The following is a 19421-nucleotide window of genomic DNA, read 5'->3' on the forward strand; positions in this document are numbered from 1 at the left end:
TAGTTTATAATCCGTCCACATGCTTGGGTCGTGGCACCACACGAACATGGCTGGAGCCAGACTGCAAGCTGGCGCCTTTCTGCCCGACCAGATTACTGTGAAAACTGGTCCAACTCGCTGCACAACCCTAAATGTGCAGCTGCTTAGCCTGGGCACTACTGTGCTGTCATCTTTCCAGTAGGGATTTTGTAACTCTTTAGCAACGTGCAGTGATAAATAAGCCAAAACTTCGCACTCTTAGACAGAAAGACAAGGACTTGTTCCAAGAGCAGACAGAGACTTGGGGATATACAGCACTCCGATAAAGATCCTGAGAAGGACAGGAAAACAAACTTCACATCACTACAGAAAAAAACAACAACCTTGGTCTCTGTCTCTGTCCAAGGAAATGAGTTTTTTTGTGTTCTGCTTTAATTTGTGTATAAATGCAGTACCAAGAAAATGTATCAAGATGTCGTGTGGGATTAGGTAGAGGGAGAGAAAAGTATGGTTGATTCTTCTAATCTCTGGATTTAATACAGTAACATCCTTAGATCCCAGTGCTATTAAACATTTCTATATCATAAAATAAAACAGGCATTAATTAAAGTAGGTGACTGAAAGTAACTTTACAATATTCCAAGAAACCCACATAATTCATATTTAATTTAACCCTAAATTTGTATATCAGGCAGTACCCTCTTTTACTCCAGTTGTATCCTCTTTGAAGAAAGACATATTGGACTACCGTGAGATTAAGACATCAATCTCTACAATATACAGTCTTGAAAAATATTAAAGGGGGATTTAAAGAGATTAGTGAATTTATGAACTGCAGCACAGAAGACTATATTGTTTTTTTCTCAGTCTTATACATAATGCTAGCCCCTTTAAATAGTTATCATAAAACCATGTGAAATTCAGCTTAGTCTGACTTACTGGAAATGCAATGTTGTAATTCATTTAAAATAAATTCATCTGGGTTAAATGCATTTTGATGATGAACAGTTTCAGTACATACAAAAACGTATCTTCTTCTTCACATTTCATTTTCGCCTACAGATTTACCATGACTATTTTAAGTATTCCTATTAAATCACAATCACTATCTTTGCACAGCCTTTAAATACAATCGGCAGACCTGATCTTAAAGCAGTATTTTACTGCCTGCTTTTGCTCTACTTTCCTTTCTGCTACTTTCGGAACTGACAATGTCTTGAGGTGAAAAGACTTGCAGACTGCAGTGCAAAATTGTAACTGTATGCAAACCCTGGCTCTCGGTGCTAAATTTCTCCTCCGTCCTACTCTTCTGTGGAAACATGAAGTCATGTTGTCATTAAATTATCTGGGAGCGTTTTTCTCCCAAGAGTTCCTGGACTCCTCGCAGGAAAAAATAAGAAACTGTATGTTTTTAATAAATAAAGAAATAAACTCTCACAACAAACAGAGGACGGCACAAAACATGTTCTTTTTTACCTGCTGTTCAACTGTGCTACTTCTTGCAGGACTCTCCAGCACCCATTATCTTCTCAGGTGAACTCTTTCTGAATATCGTGTTTACCAGCTTTCTCAGAGCACGCGTGCCTTTTGATTTCAGTTTCTGCGCCAGTTGACAGGATGTTAGGCTCTCCGTGGTATTGGCGGTGAGTTCATGTTACCTGGTGTGGGTTTGAAGCCCCCTGCCAGCGCCTACATCCCCTCTTCATGCATCCCACAGCTCTCAGGATGACTGCTTGTGCACAGACCCCATTGTTAACATTTCTGTAGAAAACACGTCTCTTTTCTTTTTTTTTTCATATTTCCTGGAGAAAGATATTTCTTTCTGTAGAAAATCTATTTTCAAGAACATTCGTCTTTCGGCATTTCTTTATTTTTAAAGTTTTACAGTCTACAGGAAAACTAGAAAATTATCACCCATTTTATCTTGGCACCATAAATACTTCATTGAAATACAAATACAGATACATTCAAATACTTCGTGAATCGATTCCAAATGAATTCATTTTTTTTTTTAGACAGAGCGCACACATAGAGCAAAATAAGACAGTCTTTGTTACACAGATGCATTCTTCAAAAATAAAAATGAAATAAAAAAACTGGGCTGCAAAATCAATTTGCATTAAAAACTGGATATCCAGGTGGAAATCGTTGTGCCTTAAAAACAGAGGTTTGCAGAATATTTTCAAGAGGCACAGCTCCGAAGTCACTGACGTGATCTGAAATTTTAATGAAGGCACTGGCTGTTTGAAGAGCTCAGAAACTAGTAACATCTTCGCATCTGATGCAAGAGTTCCTACTGTCACAGCATCTGAACAGATATTAAGAGGTGTTTAATTATCTCCTAAGCTTTGGAACTTTGATGGCAATGATAATAAGTGTAGGTGTAGGTGTTCAGACTGGAGTCCCCTGGATTATTATAATCAAAGTGGAGTAACAGAAAGCAGAAAAAGAACTGAAAGAACAAGGAAAACCGCTGTTCAAGACCAATATGTCAGGGTTATGAAATTAAGACTTGCGAGGAAAAGCAGCAGAGTTCTATGAACTGAAGTGAAGTGAAAGATACAGAAAAAAACATAATGTCCACAGTCACAGGCTGCCATAGATTGAACACAGCTGGGCTATATATGAGAGCTACTGCAAAGGAAGTACTGTATCTCTGAGGCCTGCAAAGAGGGAACATGTGCATTGGAGCATGTCTCACTGGAATAACTCGGCTGGTCAGCTGCTTCTCAATCCGAGATTACTGCCAATCCCTAAAGTAAATCTCTGACGAAGGAAAGAAACTTGTTGACATTCAACAGTGAAACAAGCGTCTAGAGATGTCTGGGGCTGCATGTATTCCAGTGGGCTAGGAAAGTTATTAAACTGTGAAGGTACTGGTGTTCCCCCCAGGGAAAATGGCATGCTGATTACCCAAAACTGTGCCGTATTGTCTGGAGAGCAAGGCTGGTTGAAACATCACTTCTGTATGTGATGACGATGACATCAACCACAGTGCTGGGGCCGTAAAAATGATCTTGTTGGCAAAAAACAAGCTGGATATGTGAAATCTGCGACCTGCACACGAATCCAGAGGTCAGCCCTACTTCTATAAAACACGGACTTAGGGAAGGACAAGAGAAGACTTTGGATGAACTTTGGAATTTTTTTTAGGTTCCTTAAATGTGGAATACACAAGCACTGAGCTGTCAAATAAATCAAAGTGTGGGGACACAAAATAATGCCTTCATCTCACATCATCATTGGTAGTAGACCAATTTTTAAATTTTGAAATCTGTTGCTTTTTTTTTACTATTGTAAATATATATTCTTCACATGTATCTGGGATTACATACTTTGGAACAGTTCTGTATGTCATTCACCTTTTTGGAGTTTTTATTTTTAGAGTAATGTTTTAAGAACGATACGATATGAGGGAACAAAACACTGCAGTTGGAGTGTGCTTTTCCTTTCCAAGGCCAATTAGAAAGTCAATGACCTCAGGTTCTTAATGACTTTGGACTCATACCTTTAGGCCAGATTTGTTACTTTGTGCATCCTAGAGGTTCAGTAGTACTCTTATGAAACTCCATCCATTTTCTAACAACTTTATCCAATACAGTGTCATGAGAGTTGAAGCCTATCCCAGCAAGCACTGGGCACAAGTTACACCACTCCATCGCAGGGCACGGACACTGGCACACAGACACCAGGGCCGATTTTCTCAGAAGCCAACTAATTTATTAGTATGTCTTTGCAACGCTCCAGACCGCAAAACCCTGCAACAAAAAGATCATTGGAGCCTCCCTCCCTTTCATTCCTGTCACCTATTACGAACGCTGCTTACAAAGGGCCTCCAGTATAGTGGATGACCCCTCCCAGAAACTCTTTGCCCTCCTACCATCTAGGAAAAGATATCACAGTGTACGGGCTAGCTCCACCAGACTCTGGAACAGCTTCTTCCCACAGGCTCCTCAACACCCTGGAATCTACTTGCACCCACTCCAATTCCAGAAACAGGGTTTAAATCCCCTCAGTGTGTTGTGTATATTGTATTATGTACAGTATACGGCTTGTAATTTGCACTATCTGCACTTTGCACTATGCGTATCCTGTCTACAATGGCTATGTCAGTGTCCTGTCTGTATTTGCACCGTGGGCCAGGAGGAACGATATTTCATTCCGCTGTACACTTGTATATGGCTGGAATGACACATAAATGTGAACCTGAACTTGAACTTTGGACTGTGGGAGTAACTGGAACACCAGAGGAAACCCACACAAACGTACAGTACAAATGCCATGAAGATAGCACCCCAGGAATTGAACACAGGACCCTAGCACTGCGAAGCAGCAATGCTGACCACTACACCACTGCATCGCCCCGCTCCTAACTGATAGCATATTAGAAAAACTTACTTTCTTTGACCCCCAGCACAATTATATTCTTAAGCGCATAAGAAAAACAAATCCTCTGTTTAAGCAAAACAGAACAGGGTCTAATTGCCTTCCATCAATTGTACCTGTTTAGCTGATTGAAGGTAGTGTCCATTGTAAAAAGATTGTTATGAAAATATGATTCTCAGGGGAAATTATCAGGCAGTTAGAGAAAGTCAGTCTTGTTTATGTAACGTGTTAGAAGTCTTTGAACATACAACAGCAGCAGTGGATACAAAAAGAAAATGCATTTAATTTTCAAAAGGCCTTTGATAAGTTTCCTCTAAAAATATTCATTCTCAAATTGCAGGTGATAGAAAAAGCTTGTATTCAGTATAAACACTGGTTGATGGTAAACAGAGTACAGACATTGCTTAATAATAACAATACACTCCGCTCAAAGTGCTTTACAGATAATGGGGACTCCCCTCCACCACCAATGTGCAGCCCCTCCTGAATAATGCGACGGTAGCCATAGCATGCCACACACCAGCTCTCAGTGGGGAGGAGAACAGAGAGATGAAGCCCGTCCAGAGATGGGGATTATTAGGAGGCCATGATTACTAAAGGCCAGGGGGAAATTTGGCCAGGACACCAATGTAACACCGCTACTCTTTTCGAGAAACACCCTGGGATTTTTAATGACAACAGAGAGTCAAGACCTCATCCCATCCGAAGGACTGGAAACTTTTTTTTTACAGTATAGTGTCCCTGTGACTACAATGGGGCATTAGGACCCACACAGAGCCTGCAGGGTTAGCGCCCCCTACTGGCCCCACTAACACCTCTTCCAGCAGCAACCTTAGTTCCCATTTAGGTACCTGCCAGGCTCACACCTGCTGAGCTTCAGTGGGCTGCCGGCTGTGAGTTGCAGAGTGATATGGCTGCTGGCTGCAATAATAAGAACATAAGAATAGTAACAAAGGAGAGGAGGCTGTTTGGCCCATCTAGCCTCTTTGGTAGCTAGTAGTTATTTGTTCCAAGAATCTCATCCAGCTGTTAGTTGAAAGAAACCAATAAATTGGCTTGCACAACATGCCTGGGCAGTTTGTTCCACACTCCCACAACCCTTTGTGTAAAAATATGCCATATAATCATCACTGGTTTACTTACGATACCAGAATACCAGAATAACACACATCAAAACAGGCCTGTAGCACTGTATGTGCCAGTAATGAAACCGTTATTATTATTCCTCTTGAGTGTGTGTAAAAAAGTATTTGAAATTGAGTTTTGAAGTTCTGGGAAAACTGGGGCTCACCCAAACCAACGGAAACTAGGAACGTCAAGTCAGAAACCGCCATAAAACAAGAAACCCAACGCGCTGTGAACCGGAGATGTGACGGTGCTTTTCTGTAAAATGGCGGTTTAGGGGTGGCGTGGTGGAGAAGCTGGTAGCTCTGCAGCCCCATAGCTCTCGTGGTCCTGGGTTTTATTTGGACTGGGGCACCGTCTGGGTGGAGTTTGCATGTTCTCCATGAGTTTGTGTGGGATTTCTTCGGGAGTTCTAGCTTGCTCCAAAGCCATGCTGATCAGGTTACTTGGTGTCTCTAGTCCGTGACTGTTGTCATGTGATGGGCTGACCTACACTGATAATGATTAGATTTATATTTCAACATCCCTTGCCAGGGTAGAGGCATTCTTGAGGCTGGGTGCGTGGTATGAGACAGAAAGATACTTTATTGTCCACTGCTGTGGAAATTTGTCTTTGGCTTCTCCCATAAAAGTGCAAAACACACAAGCAAAACATAAAAAACAAAAAACATGAAATCACAATAACAGTATGTAATACATAAATAAATAGGTAGTGGGGGGGGACTACATTTACATGCATTCATTGACAAAAGGGGACAAAAGACTTCTTATAAAAGTTTTTATTTGAATTTGGTACCCTGTACCGTCTCTCTGAGGGGAGTATTATGACTTGAGAATGCAGAGGGTGGGTGGAATCAGCTGTGATGTTCCTTGCCATTTTGAGAACTGCATTACGATATAAATCGCTGAGCTGGGGCTGCTCCTTCCCAATTATTTTTCCCGCCATTTTCAAAATCCTGGACAGTTTGGGCTTTGCTTTTCAACCCCAGGTTTCTGTACCTAAACTGTCATGTTAAATAAGGAACAAGTAGTAGGTTTATTCCATGCTGAAAAGAGAAAAAAGGAACACAACGTTTCGGCTGTGAAGCCTTCTTCGGGTGCTTACCACGAGAAGGCTCCACAGCCGAAACGTTGCGTTTTCTTTCCCAAGAGGGTATGAAAAAAAATTGCCAGAAATAATTCGCACCTTTCACATTAACCACCACGATGATTAAAAAAAACACATCGCTGTGGAGCTTATGAGATATCTTCTTAAGCATGTGACAACGGAAAACGCAGCCTCGGCTTCAATTTACACTGAAATGTAAAACCTAGTAATAATTAACCGGCTAGTACAGCAACACTTGCGCTCGTCTCTTTTTTTACACATATCCAGTTTCGCGAAATGTTCGGGATATCAGAAATATACGGAGTTTAGCAAGCACGCCTCTTCTAAAAATAACCAACACTAGCAACTGAAAGAGTGAAGGCAGGCACGGGTGGTTTGCACAGCCTGTGACAACCTCACCGGTGATGTACAGTATGCCATTTCCGAAGACGACTGGGTGTGTTTTTGGAGCATGCTAACAGAGTGTCAGGGCGCGATACTCCCGGTTAACCAGAGACGTACGCCCTGCACAAGAATACCAACTGTATCCGGTTGGTGCTTCAAAACCACAGAAAAGCCCTCAGCCAGGGAGTGATGCTCTGCCTTTTTTTCCCCCACCCACAATGCCGCAACAAAGCACATGTTCACTTCCTACTGGCCTCGGCGAGGAGGGGAGTCCCGACTGCAGCCCTGCGCTATTGGCGTCGGTAGGGACCAGTGTGGGGGATGAGCGCCGGTGGATCCATCCAACCAGGGAAACGCGGCGCAGGAAGACACGTCCCTCCTGGAGCAGCAAGTTAGAAAGCGCTCCTCAGCGACGTCACCGGAGTGTCACCAAGAAGGCAGCTGGAGGGGCCGAATATGAAACTTGGTTAGGAGTTATACACGGCTTTTCCCCACCCTTTATTTTCTTTGGACAGGGTCTGTTGTTTTAGGAGACCGGTGTTTTCGGCAGCGTCGCGGAATGGAGCAGCCGGCGCCCAAGAGGTAAAAGCAAACCGGGCAGCTGTGAAGCCCGGCGGGGCGGGCTGCGCCAAACTTTCGCTTGCTTTCGCTTGTGTTGTTGTCTCGTTGCATCCTTGTTGTTTTGTTGTAATGGTTACTGCTCGTTGCAGCTGTCGCGGTAGGCCATGATGGGTCTTGGTTCAGCAGGGTAGTTCGCGTTTCTTTTTCTTTTTCCAGGATGTTTGTCTGGGGTTGTTACGGTGTCCGGGAGTGACAGTGATTGTTTTTCCTTTGTTCGGCATTTTCAAAGTGCCTCCGGTAGCCTGACCCCGGATTGGGCTCTCTCCTCTGAATTTAACAAGTGAAGGGTCACTTTTCGGCAAAGCGGTGATTTCCTACGTACTGAGCAGGGATTGCATTTTTTTTTTAAAATTCCAAAATGGCAGGATTCTCCTAAACGGAGGCTTGCTGATTAAACCCCCTGACAGGCTGTGTCAGTGTGTAAAGTTGTAGATCTATCCCTTGGCTTGCCAAACGCTTTGTTGTGCTTTTCGTTAATAACCCGATCGCGGATTTAACTGAAGAGAGAGCGACACGGTTTGCTACATATTGTGTAAGTCGACGTGTCTGGTTTTTTTTTGTTTGTGAATCTGCTACTTCAGAACTGGTATTTAATTAAGATAATTCATTATATCGTAACCGGATATTGATATGCCACGGAACCACGTGCTGGGTAGCGTTCACAAACAAGCAGAAAGGCATTTCCGTGTGCTCCTTGCTCTTCTTCTGGTGGTGACAAACGTCACTATGACAGTTCTCAGCCCTCGGCATTTATAATTTACCCATTACTCATTCTCTGTTGCCCACTGTGTGTTTCTGAAATTAAACGAAATTCCAGTTCGCCTAATTCGTGAAGTGATACTTATAAGCTGTGCGAGTACTTGTTGTTGGTGTGGTTTCATAATTTTTAAACGATCTTCTTACCGTGCAATATAATAATAATAATAATAATAACGGCTAGTGTGCGTTCATTTTTGAGTGTTGAAGAACGAAGCAAATAGTTGTAAGAAAATCATAGACCAAGCTTGGTGCTGTGTGGAACACCGTGATGTTTACGAGAGTGTGCTGGAGATACTAGGGAGTGGGTCTTGTTAGGCTTAGTCTTGTGAGTGTATTCGTAGAACTGAAAATGCCGGTGTTCAGTAGTACCACACTAAACTACTAAGGGTTATTTGTACAATCTAGCCTGTTTTCTGATCACACCTGATCTGGTTTGTACTGGGCAGTGGTTGGTGAAATGGTCCACCATTGTTAAGTCTATAACTAGTCTTTATTCCTTTGGGATGCAAAGTGAGATGTAAATGAAAGGAATTTTTCATTGGTATAAAATAATTACCTTTAAGTTTTTATTGGGGCACTTTGTTGTGTAAATGATAAAGTAAGTGCTGGTTGTTTAGTTAAAAAAAGTTAAGGTTTATGGTATGTTTGAGTTTTTTGTCGTCTGCACCCAGCGCTGTTCAGCTTACTTCTGCCTTTGAGGGTTCCCAAAATTCAGCACCTTCAAATCACTGACCCTCCTGCTTTTTTCTGCTCTGTTTCATTTCCTGTGCTGAATGATATTTCTTTCACGTTTAGGTTTACCTGAAACTGACATTGTGATATACAGATAACCACTCGCGAAGATCCCAGTCGAACAGTTGAGTTAAAAGAGACTGAAGTCCAGTGATCATAGATGCATTTGATCATGTAGACCCACAGAAGACAGGAAATTATTTCAATTATTTTTAACAATTAATCAGAGTAACAGTTTTGCTGTTATGTCACTTGCTGCTGATGTTTAGCCTGAGCAGTGTGAGCTGTCTTGGTGGATGACTGAGGCTGAATCCTCTGGATTGAAAGGTGCTAAACAAGAATAAAATTGACTACATGATCAATTGGTGTCCTTCTGGAACCTGAAACAAGTATTGAAAACCCTCAAGGCCTCCGACAAAGTCAACACCATCAGATGTCTCCAGAATGAACAGTGGAACATGGACCAGTGGGCACACGTGGAAACAACACTGAAGGGAGTTTAAAACCGAAGAAAGGTGGCTGTTCTTTACCCAAAGGGATGTGGGAGTGTGGAACAAGCTACCCAGCCATGCTGTTGAATTTTAAACCAGATTGAAAAGGATTAGTTCCTTGGAATTAGTTACCAAACAAACTATGAGTGGCCTCCTCTCATAACCTTTCTCAAGTGTTTTGGCTTTCGGTGAAGCTGCCCAGTTTCCCATGGTGATTTTGACTCTTTGATATTGGTTTATATTCTGTCACTTAATTCTTCCTTGCACCTTAATTCTTGCTGTGATCTGAGATGCGAGCTTAATTTGAAACTGCGATGTTGCTAGTCTTGCCGTTCAGCAGTTTCCATGTCCTGAGGTCCTCAGTGCGGTGCCGCAGGGGTCATTTTCGTACACTGTGCTCACTGAGAGCAAGAGGGAATGCAAATCCAAGGCAGGCGAGGTAGTAATGGTGGCATGGAAATTGTCTTCATTTGTGTGTCGTCACACAGCGCCATGTTGAGTCGTCTTATTGGAATTTGGTGTGTGCTGAGTTGGGGCCCACTGTCGGTGTGTTTTTGTCGCCTCCAAGCTGTGCTGTGTGTTGCACTTCAGATGAAACTGTTATGAGTTGTCATAGGGCCGTAATGTACATGGTGTAAAAATCCCTGCTGTTGTCTGTGGTGGCCCATGCCAGTCACCAAGTGGTTTTATTTGTACTGGTTTATAAAATGGCATACTTTGTCACAGATCTGTTTTAATAGACGGAAGATCACAAAGCGGAAGATTAAAATTTTTCTTTTGAGTAAACTTCCTTATTTTCTTTTAACTGCCATTAAAATCTTCTATCAATTATCAGCTAATTTCTTCTTAATTATAGTTTTGCTCGTGAATGAAGCACTGGGGGGTTGTATCCACGTGGTAGTTTTGGTCCAGAAGGCCGAGTTCAGAAGGATATCCACAGATCTTGTAGTTTTGGTGGATTTTCTAAATCAAACAGGGCCGTGGCTGTCTGGCCTTCAGGTGACTGTGTGATAAGAGTTGGCAAGAACCTAGAGCTTGTGAGCCCTCCCTGTTGAAGCATGAAGGAGATGTGTGTCTCCTATATATCCTCCTTTCACAGAGGGCTCAGCTCTGTCTGCAGTGTCTCAAACAAGGGAACACCATGGTGTCATCAGTTTCTCCGTATTATTGCCGGCAGAGGTATATAATCTGCCTCTTTAAAGCTGGGATAATTTTAAGGGCTGAGTGAAAGTCTGACATGCTCAGTTAAACATCTTTAAGCAGTGCTGGTTGAAAAACAATTTTCTTTCACATGTTTGCAAAAGTGCTGTGTTTTGAACTAATGGCTTCTCGATTTTTTTTTTTCAGTAAGTTGAAAAAGCTGAGTGAAGACAGCTTAACAAAACAGCCTGAAGAAGTTTTCGATGTTCTGGAAAAACTTGGGGAAGGGTAAGGTCTGCAGTTTTTTTTAGCTATCCTACAGTCATTCTTTGCTGTAATAGATGCTTTAGTGCATTGCAAGAAGCGTATTGTATGTTGGGGTAGAGGAAGAGGAGATGTGCTGATCGCTTTAGTGTTGTGCATTCAGTAAAACCCAGCGCCTTGCATGACAGGCTGCCATGCATGCTGGGACGTCACTGCTTTGCAAAAGAGCTTTTAAAATAGCCAAACGATGCTACACTTTCCTGCTCTATAAAACATGCAGTGAGTTCTGTCCAATGTACATAATAAAACCCTTTGGTGAGTCCTGAATAGTTTACTTCTGTTGACGTTTCCCCTGGGGTTCTTAATTCAGTTTGTCTGGGGTGTGGCTTCAGCACAGCAGGATGCAAGATGATGTCAGGAGTTTTATGTTTATGGTTATTAAAGTTTGTCCAGTCGTGGCTGTCAGTAATGTTTTAAATGTTTCAGTGAAGGCTTGATCCAGTGCATTTTGAATTTTTCACTTGCCTTTTTAACACCCAACCTCCTTTGTTGGCCAGAAACTGCACAAACTAAATCTGGTACAGACCACTGCAATCATTTTTCAAGTGATGTAACCTGTATTACACTGGTGAGCACCAGCTGCAGCTTGAAAATTTTGCAAACCTGCTTGTGGATCTTGCTTAGAAATGATGCTGCATCAGAAACCTTGTTTTTCATCTAAATGGGATGCCTACCTTCATAATCAGGTGTTGTAAAAGGTTTCCACCACCCTTCATTTGAGCATATAATTTGGAATTTATTCCTGCAGTCTCTCTAAGAGGGGAGGAGAATATGTTCAGTTTATGTACGTTTGGGCTTTGTTTTCCAAACTGTGTGCCATGGAAAAGTCTTGTTGGTGCTGCAGGAATCGGATGAAATCATGTCCAAGAAGTGTGGAACGGGAGCTTTGTTTCACTTTTTTTCAGCGCTAAACCAAATATTTAACCGTTCTGTTCACTGAAAAAAGCTCATGTTTTGCATTTAGCAGCTCTAGTCAAAATGAAATATCACATATTTCTCATTAAATTGGCAGTCAGTTTCAGTTTGAAACAAATGTAATATGTAAGAGCTAATTATTTTAAAATCATTTGATGTGCCATGTAAATTTTTGGACTTAAGCATGCCGCTTGCTGAAAACTGTTTGGGAAGCACTGAGCAGGTGTGGATTAAATCAAAATTCAACCACTAAATGCAAATTACAGATTCAGATTTTAACTGGAATTATTTTGTTGGCGTTGGATGTTTTCCCCAGTCTTCAAGGAGGGACTGGCAAAGAATTCAGCTAAGTCAGGTGGTCTAAAATTCTGATTTAATTGGCTCTTTTATTTAATCACACAGTTGTTAAGTGAACAGAACAAAGCCAAAGAATGTCCTTTTTGATGTTTGATTCTCTTTCAGGTCTTATGGCAGTGTGTACAAAGCAATACATAAGGAATCCGGTCAAGTTGTGGCCATCAAACAAGTGCCCGTCGAGTCAGATCTACAGGAAATTATTAAAGAGATTTCTATTATGCAACAATGTGACAGGTATGGGTAATGAAAATTGACTTCCTTAGGGATGTGAACAAGCACATCTACAGTATATTGCCTTTGCCTTGGGCTTCCATCAGCAGTCCTTTTTTTTAAAGTTTAGAGCTTTTAACTTTCATGTGCCAAATGGGTTTTATTCTATATCTGTGTTTCATGACAACTGTTAATGTTGTCAGTACATAAAAGTGTCTTGTTCTCGCTTTATTGAAGTAATGTCTTGCTGCTGACTCAAGGGAAATGCAACCAGAACAGAACCCCAGCAAAACACGGCTTTCTTTTGGCTTTCACAGTTTATATTTGACAATTTTCTGATTTTGTTTTTGTTTTGTTTTGCCTTTTCAGTCCCTATGTGGTGAAATACTATGGAAGCTACTTCAAGAACACCGACCTGTGGATTGTAATGGAGTACTGTGGCGCGGGGTCGGTATCGGACATTATCAGGCTCAGGAACAAGACGGTGAGTTGCTGTGCTTCAGTACGAGGCGTTACGAAAGAGCTGGTAAAATAATTAGGGAGTAATCGGTGGCTAATCTCATTCATGGTCCTTTGTGGGGGGGGGGGGGAAGTGGAAATTATTGGGGATGCAGCATTGAGCAGCGGTACCTCCTACTTCGCAGGCTCTGGGTTCGAGTGAGGTCTGACCGCCTTCTGCGCGGAGCTTGCCTCGCACGCGCCCCGCGTGTTTGCTTTTGTTTTCTCCGGGTGCTCCAGTCTCCATCCCGTGACCCGGAAACGTACTGGCTGGGTTAATTGGAGTCTCGGAAGTTTCCTGGCCGGGTTCATTGGTGTCTTGGAAATTGCCACCGTGTTTGTGTGTGTGTGTGTGTTTGTGTGTGTGTTCTGGGTTGGTGCAGCCTTTAACGGAAGGAAGTTTTAGTGGATTGACGCGGGGGTTTATCAGACACCTTGTGCTCATGTCTGACATGTCCCTGATCTGTGCTCACTAGGTTTGTGAGCTTCTGCAGAGAGTCACTTTGTATATACCTTGGAACTTTGTATATAAAAACGTTTTGACTGTTTAGTTGACTGTGTATTCGTATTGATTGAAGGATGCTAGCCTGATCGCTCAAGAGAAGATCATCACTGGTGAGCATTTTGTGTTCCCAGATGCTCAGTTTGGAAATGGGTGTGTGTGGTAGTGCAAACAGGCGTTTGCGTTCTCCTCCTAGGAGGTCTTGAAAGCATTGTCACGGTTATTGCAGCTGGATCTGTACACAACAGAATGCATGGCCTTTTGTTTCAGCATTCTGATCTGGGTAAAGTCTTCAAAAAAACATCTGCTTTCCCTTTTTTTTTCCCCCGTCCCTTTTGAAATGGATATTCTTGCTAATCTCTGCCTTGCAATTAATTGTTTCTTAGGACTCGGTTTGAGTTACTCATGCATTTTGTGTTGTGGCTCGGTTTATCGGGACTAAAGCGTTCACTACAACATGAAAGATCCGGAAGGAAAACCGCGCAGCCAGAAGGCATGTGGTAATACATCTAGAAATGATCAGCCAATAATGGCATTTCGTTCTTTAAGCTCTTTGGGGCGCTTTAACTTCAGTGGGAAATGCCTGATTTGTTTTCTGCTAATTTGCAGGTTCTCTACATGTAAATGTAGAGAAGCAAGGCAGAATGCAAGATGACAACGTGGCCGAGCAAGCTCTTCGGTTTCTGAAATCTTTTCGAACTTGCAGTGTTCAGTTTCACATGTAGAGTGTTTTTGTCTTTGTCATGGCCCGATACTTAAGTGTCAGCAGTCCTGGTTTGCGCTCCCTCTTGTGCTCATATGGGGGCAACGTAGGGACGTTGGTGAACCCCAACAGTGTGCTGTTGGACCGGGGGGGTGAGGAGTATCATGCAAACTCCACATAGAAGGATATCCTGGCCAGGAATGAACCTAGAGCAGGATCCTGGAGCTGTGTGGCAGCAGAGCAGAATGCCCATCATTTCCTGTTTCTGATTCCTTCCCAATGCCTCTGCACTATCTGGGTTTAAGCTGCATGATTTAGGATTGAATGGAAACCTCCACTTCCTGAAGCCAAAATATCGCATAAACCTTTCTTGTTCTCGGTTCTCCTTTTATTTTCTTAAGTTTTGACATTCCCTGTTTGAAATAATATAACAGAGAACTTAGCTCACTATAATGCAGTATTAGTTTGAGTAATTGCTGTCGCACCACAGTGAAGGGAAGCAGTCAAAAAGCAGGGTTCATGAGGGAAGAGAAGTTTTGCAAAATGCACTTGGGGTTTACAGAAACAAAACTTTCCCTGGCTTACGAAATACTTAAAGGTTAGTTTGTTGGCTGCTCCACTGTGGTTTAGCTCAGAGCTGAATGTTTTTTTTTTTAACCTATAAATACAAAGCTGATGCTTTGAAAGAAGATTTGAATCTTCTGTTTCTCTTTTAGTTTATAGTAAAAACAAGAAGAGGTGGAGTTTACTTGTTTTTACCTATAAACCCATCTCTTGATTTTTGCTTGATGATGATGAATGCATTTTCATATTTCATATGATTTTTGCTGTTACACAGACATTTTGTACAACAATGAAGGCACGTTGATCATAGCTGAACAGAAGGTGCCTGCCTTATAGTCTGACCTCCCACTACAGCTGCCTGCAATATACTGTAATTCCTCAATGCATATGCCTTCTACATTTTACACATTTTTACACATTGTACTTGTAAATTTGATATTTTTAACCACAGTAATAGAATTTTAATTGTAAACGAGCAGTAGTATTCTTATTTTGTCAAGTGCTCTGTTAGGCTAAGTAGTTTTGGGGAATTTTCAAGATCCTCTGAGACAAATTGGTAACCTTTAGATCTAAAGTAATGGAACATTTGTTTCTGGTTTCTGAATTTTAACCTGAAGAACATTTTTGAGGAGTTGGGAGAAGAGCAGACAAGGTTTGCATATGTCATTTTGGGGGTGTTCAGTTTTTAATGTTGTCATACAGTGCAAAATTGTAAGGCGGCCTTCCTATGAGTGCCTGCTTTTTTTACATCTGTTACCCTGTGTTCAAGGTTATTACTAGGAAAGGTTTAGTCATGTCAGAGCAAGTGTCTGTAAGTCTACGATCTGCTGTGTCTTTCTCGATAAAGTTACAAATGTTATACCTCCGAGACCCTGTCATTTGGCCATGCTCAAGTGTTGTTAACAGAATGACAAGAGACTAGGGCTGGGCGATATGGCCAAAAACATTATCACGATAAAACTTTTCATATCAGTCGATATCGATAATTATCACGATAAATGTCAAATCATTATTTCTTTCAAGTTTAAAGGCAGATTTTTTCTCCTGAGTGAAAGTTGAAGAAACCAGACAGTTAATTGGTAAATTAAACAACTCTTTATTTTAAGAACACAACAAACACTTGCCAAACAGCAGAAACATTAAACAAATCTGAGGTAGAGAGTATTCAAGTCTTTATGTCAAAATATGCATGAGTAAAATTTACAAAATAAATATCTTAATAGAAGAATTAAATACTGCAGTGTGATAAAACACACATAGAAGATGGCTCAGACAGACTGCAATGTTTAAAGTGCTCTGTTTTATGTCTGATCGTAAAAAGCCAAAATATCTCCAAATTACCGAAGTTGAATGACCTTTTCCGTCGACGATGTCATCGTCCTTCGAGCTGGTCGTTGGCAGCACTACATTTGCTTCAGTGTCGCTCATTTCTCAGCTCGAACTACAGTCCTGTCAGCCACCACCGTGTGGGTAAACACCACCACGTTCGCTGCCCGGTCTGCAACACGCACGCGCACTTGCGCAGTATTTTGTGCGCATGCGCATATCATGCGCAAAGCATAAACATAAATGTCGAACATTTATTGATCTTTTGTTAAAATTATATCGCGATAATTATCGTTATCGAATTATCGCCCAGCACTACAAGTGAATTATTTCAGGATGGTTGAGTGTAGATCATTGCAAGTACAGATATTTTGTATTACGATAATAACATTCCAGAAGCTAAGCTTGTTTGGGCCAGGGCAGTCCTGGGGCAGACTACTAGGGCTGTAAGTGGTGGTGGGCCAGTTAGTGGCGCTCTTCCTCAGTTTCCAAATCAGTGCCCCAGTTTGGTCTCCAGGGGGCACTCGACTTTAGGATGTGCTAGCCTTCAACTTAAAGGTTAAATTAAGGTCTTGACTACTTGGCCATGAAAATAGCACTCATGGATGAGTAGGGGTATTGTTCTAAATTCCACTCTGTGCTTGAGCAGTCTGGCATCCCTACCGTTGATTCAGGTGGTGAAGCAGTTTCTGACTTCTCTTCCTAATGTGCTGTGCAGTGGGGCTGCTGTGCGTCTTCCAGGTGGGGGCTGCACTTCAGTGGTGGATGAAATGGGTCTCCTCATATAGTGCAGCGTGCTTTGGGATGAAAACTGCCATATAAATACAAGGAATTAAGTGATATAGTAGGTAAATGTCAAGATAATTTGTCCTAAGATCTGAGGTGGAATGATATCCTCAAGGGACTGAGCTTCCTTTGGATCTTTTCCCCTGTTAGGCCTGTGCTTTATCAGCTGTGTCATTTCATGGGGGTTAAGGCTGATGTCCAATCACCTAAAGTGGTGCTAGAAAGTTTGTGAATTTCTGCATAAATTTGACCTAAAATGTGATCAGATCATCTAGTCATAAAAATAGATAGAGAACCCAAAAAAACAAATAACACACAAAAGGATATACTTTTTTTCATTCATTTATAGATCAAAATGATTCAACATTAAATGTTTTTGTCAGAAAAAGTACGTGAATCTGTGCTTTCAGTAACTGGTGTGACCCCCTTAAGCAGCAGTGACTTCAACCAAACGTTTAAGGTGACTGTTGATCAGTCCCGCACATCGGCTTGGAGGGCTTTAGGCCCATTCCTCCTTACAGAACTGCTACGACTCAGTGATTTTGGGGGGCTTTCTTGCATGAACTTCCCGCATCAGGTCCTGTCTGAATCGCAAACTTTCTAGCACCACTGTAGCCTGTCCCATTGGTGCTCAGTGAAGGCTCCAATATTGCGGGCTGCTGCATAGCACTGGTCTCGCATTGCGAAAGTCTTGCGCTACCCTGGGCGTGTGGGGATGTTCTGCATTATTGCTTTGGAAGATTAGAGTACATTGCTACTGGTGTCCACATAGAGCAACAGCGTCAAAATGTTGTCAACGTAACAGTGTACATCGGCATTAACATTTTGATTACAGTCGCGTGAAGCTACGGCTCCTTTACACAGATTCCAGCGACACTTTTGTGGTTTCTCCTGTGTGTGCATGTATATATAGTCTGTGTCATCCTCCAGGCGAGATACAGACCCAGTTGCCCAGAACATGTCCTCCATGTTGGTGCACAAACAGCAGCAGACTAACGTCGCCTATGGTATCGGGTTTACAGGCCTTCAGCACAATCGGGACCCAGAAGATGCTTTAAGATTAAGAAGGGTAATGTAGAATTTTTAAATTTAGTTAAACTATTGCTGGAAGGTGTGAAATCACACTGGTTTCATTTCCTAGTTTTGCAGTGAATGCATGCTTGTCAAAACTGGAACATGATTCATCAGTGAAGAAAATGAGTTAAACTATTTTCCCTACCTATTTGAAAATATAATTTCAGGTTTGATCTAGTTTAGCTTACACTTTAGGGTACTGTTAGTGAAATGAGAGGATACTGTATATTATGAATGTTGTTTGTTATTTTCGTCAGCACCACCTAGCTGTTGAATTTCATTAGATTTCTCGACCTCGTGCACATTATGTTTCTAAAGCTGATTAAAAGGCTCCTCAGTACGCTTCTGCTTTTTTTAAGATGGACGAAAGCTCGTTAAGTCCCATCGTGCTTAGAGGAACTGTGACAAGTTTCCATATTTGCATTCAACATAAGCAGAAGTGATAAACTGTGAATGTTTTTTATAAATTAAATCGATCATTGGATGATCTTGCAAAATTCAGATCTGTAGATTTTATGACAACAGGATGGGAATTTAGACTACGTTTTTATTCAGTTTTATTTTTAAAACGCTGATATTCTCTTGGAACTAAAAATTTCCCTCCCCATTTCCTAGAAATTTTAACTTAAAATCATTTTCTTGCAGTATTTTCTTCGCTAGGGCTGGCATGAGGGCGCTGTGGTTAGCTTTGCAGCCTCACAAAACTGTGGCCCTGGGTTGCTGTCTGCGTGTTCTCCCCATGTTCATGTGGGTTTCCTCCCACAGTCCAAAGACATTCTAGTAGGATAGTTGGCTGCTGGGAAAACTGGCCCAGGTGTGAGTGTGCTTGTGTCTGTGTGCTTCTGCCTTGCCCCTCCAGGGAGTACCCTGCTTTGCGCCCCCTGCTGGCTGAGATAGGCTCCGGCGTCCCCGCAGCTCTTGATTGGATGCAGCGGTTCGAAATTGGATGGATGGATTGTATTCCCGAGAGTGTAAAAGCATAACCAGTTTGATTTGGTTCCGTTCTTTTTTTTTTTCAGCTGTTATTTTTTTCAGGTTTGCAGATTTCATTGTCCAAGAGAGAATTAGATATATGACACGGTATTGATTACAGATATGGAACTGTACAAAGTTTAACTGAAATAGCTCATGTGCAGTCTTCTACTTGGAAGTCTTTTGTATTGTTGGACGTTTAGCACATATAATAATGGATCTGGGAGCTGTAAAAAAGTATTATAAAAGTTCCATATCCACAATTCTTAGGACTTAAAGATTTATATATCTCCTCACTAATGCTTATGGTAGATACATTTCTGGTTTAAACATGGAAATGAGTTGCTGCACTATATAATGAGACACTTGGTAATTTTAAATTAACTCGTAAATTAAAGTCTGAAGACTTTTACAGCTTCTGGCACTGCAGACATGGTAGTTTCACTTGACCTCGCGGAGTCAATG

At 41.8% G+C, this 19421-nt stretch overlaps 1 protein-coding gene across 1 annotated transcript in view; it reads left to right on the forward strand.

Moving 5' to 3' along the window:
• Positions 1 to 7397: 7397 nt before the first annotated feature.
• stk3 (serine/threonine kinase 3 (STE20 homolog, yeast)) overlaps positions 7398 to 19421 on the forward strand; it is an 87535-nt gene continuing 75511 nt past the window's right edge. The window contains exons 1-4 of the mRNA XM_088929287.1: positions 7398 to 7564; positions 10933 to 11013; positions 12427 to 12555; positions 12901 to 13015. Coding sequence (XP_088785413.1) covers positions 7542 to 7564; positions 10933 to 11013; positions 12427 to 12555; positions 12901 to 13015 — 348 coding nt within the window. The 5' untranslated portion in view covers positions 7398 to 7541. The remainder of the gene's footprint in view (positions 7565 to 10932; positions 11014 to 12426; positions 12556 to 12900; positions 13016 to 19421) is intronic.

This window comes from Atractosteus spatula, chromosome 12 (genome assembly GCF_055471065.1).
Source record: "Atractosteus spatula isolate fAtrSpa1 chromosome 12, fAtrSpa1.hap1, whole genome shotgun sequence".
In the NCBI taxonomy this organism is placed as follows: Eukaryota; Metazoa; Chordata; class Actinopteri; order Semionotiformes; family Lepisosteidae; genus Atractosteus; species Atractosteus spatula.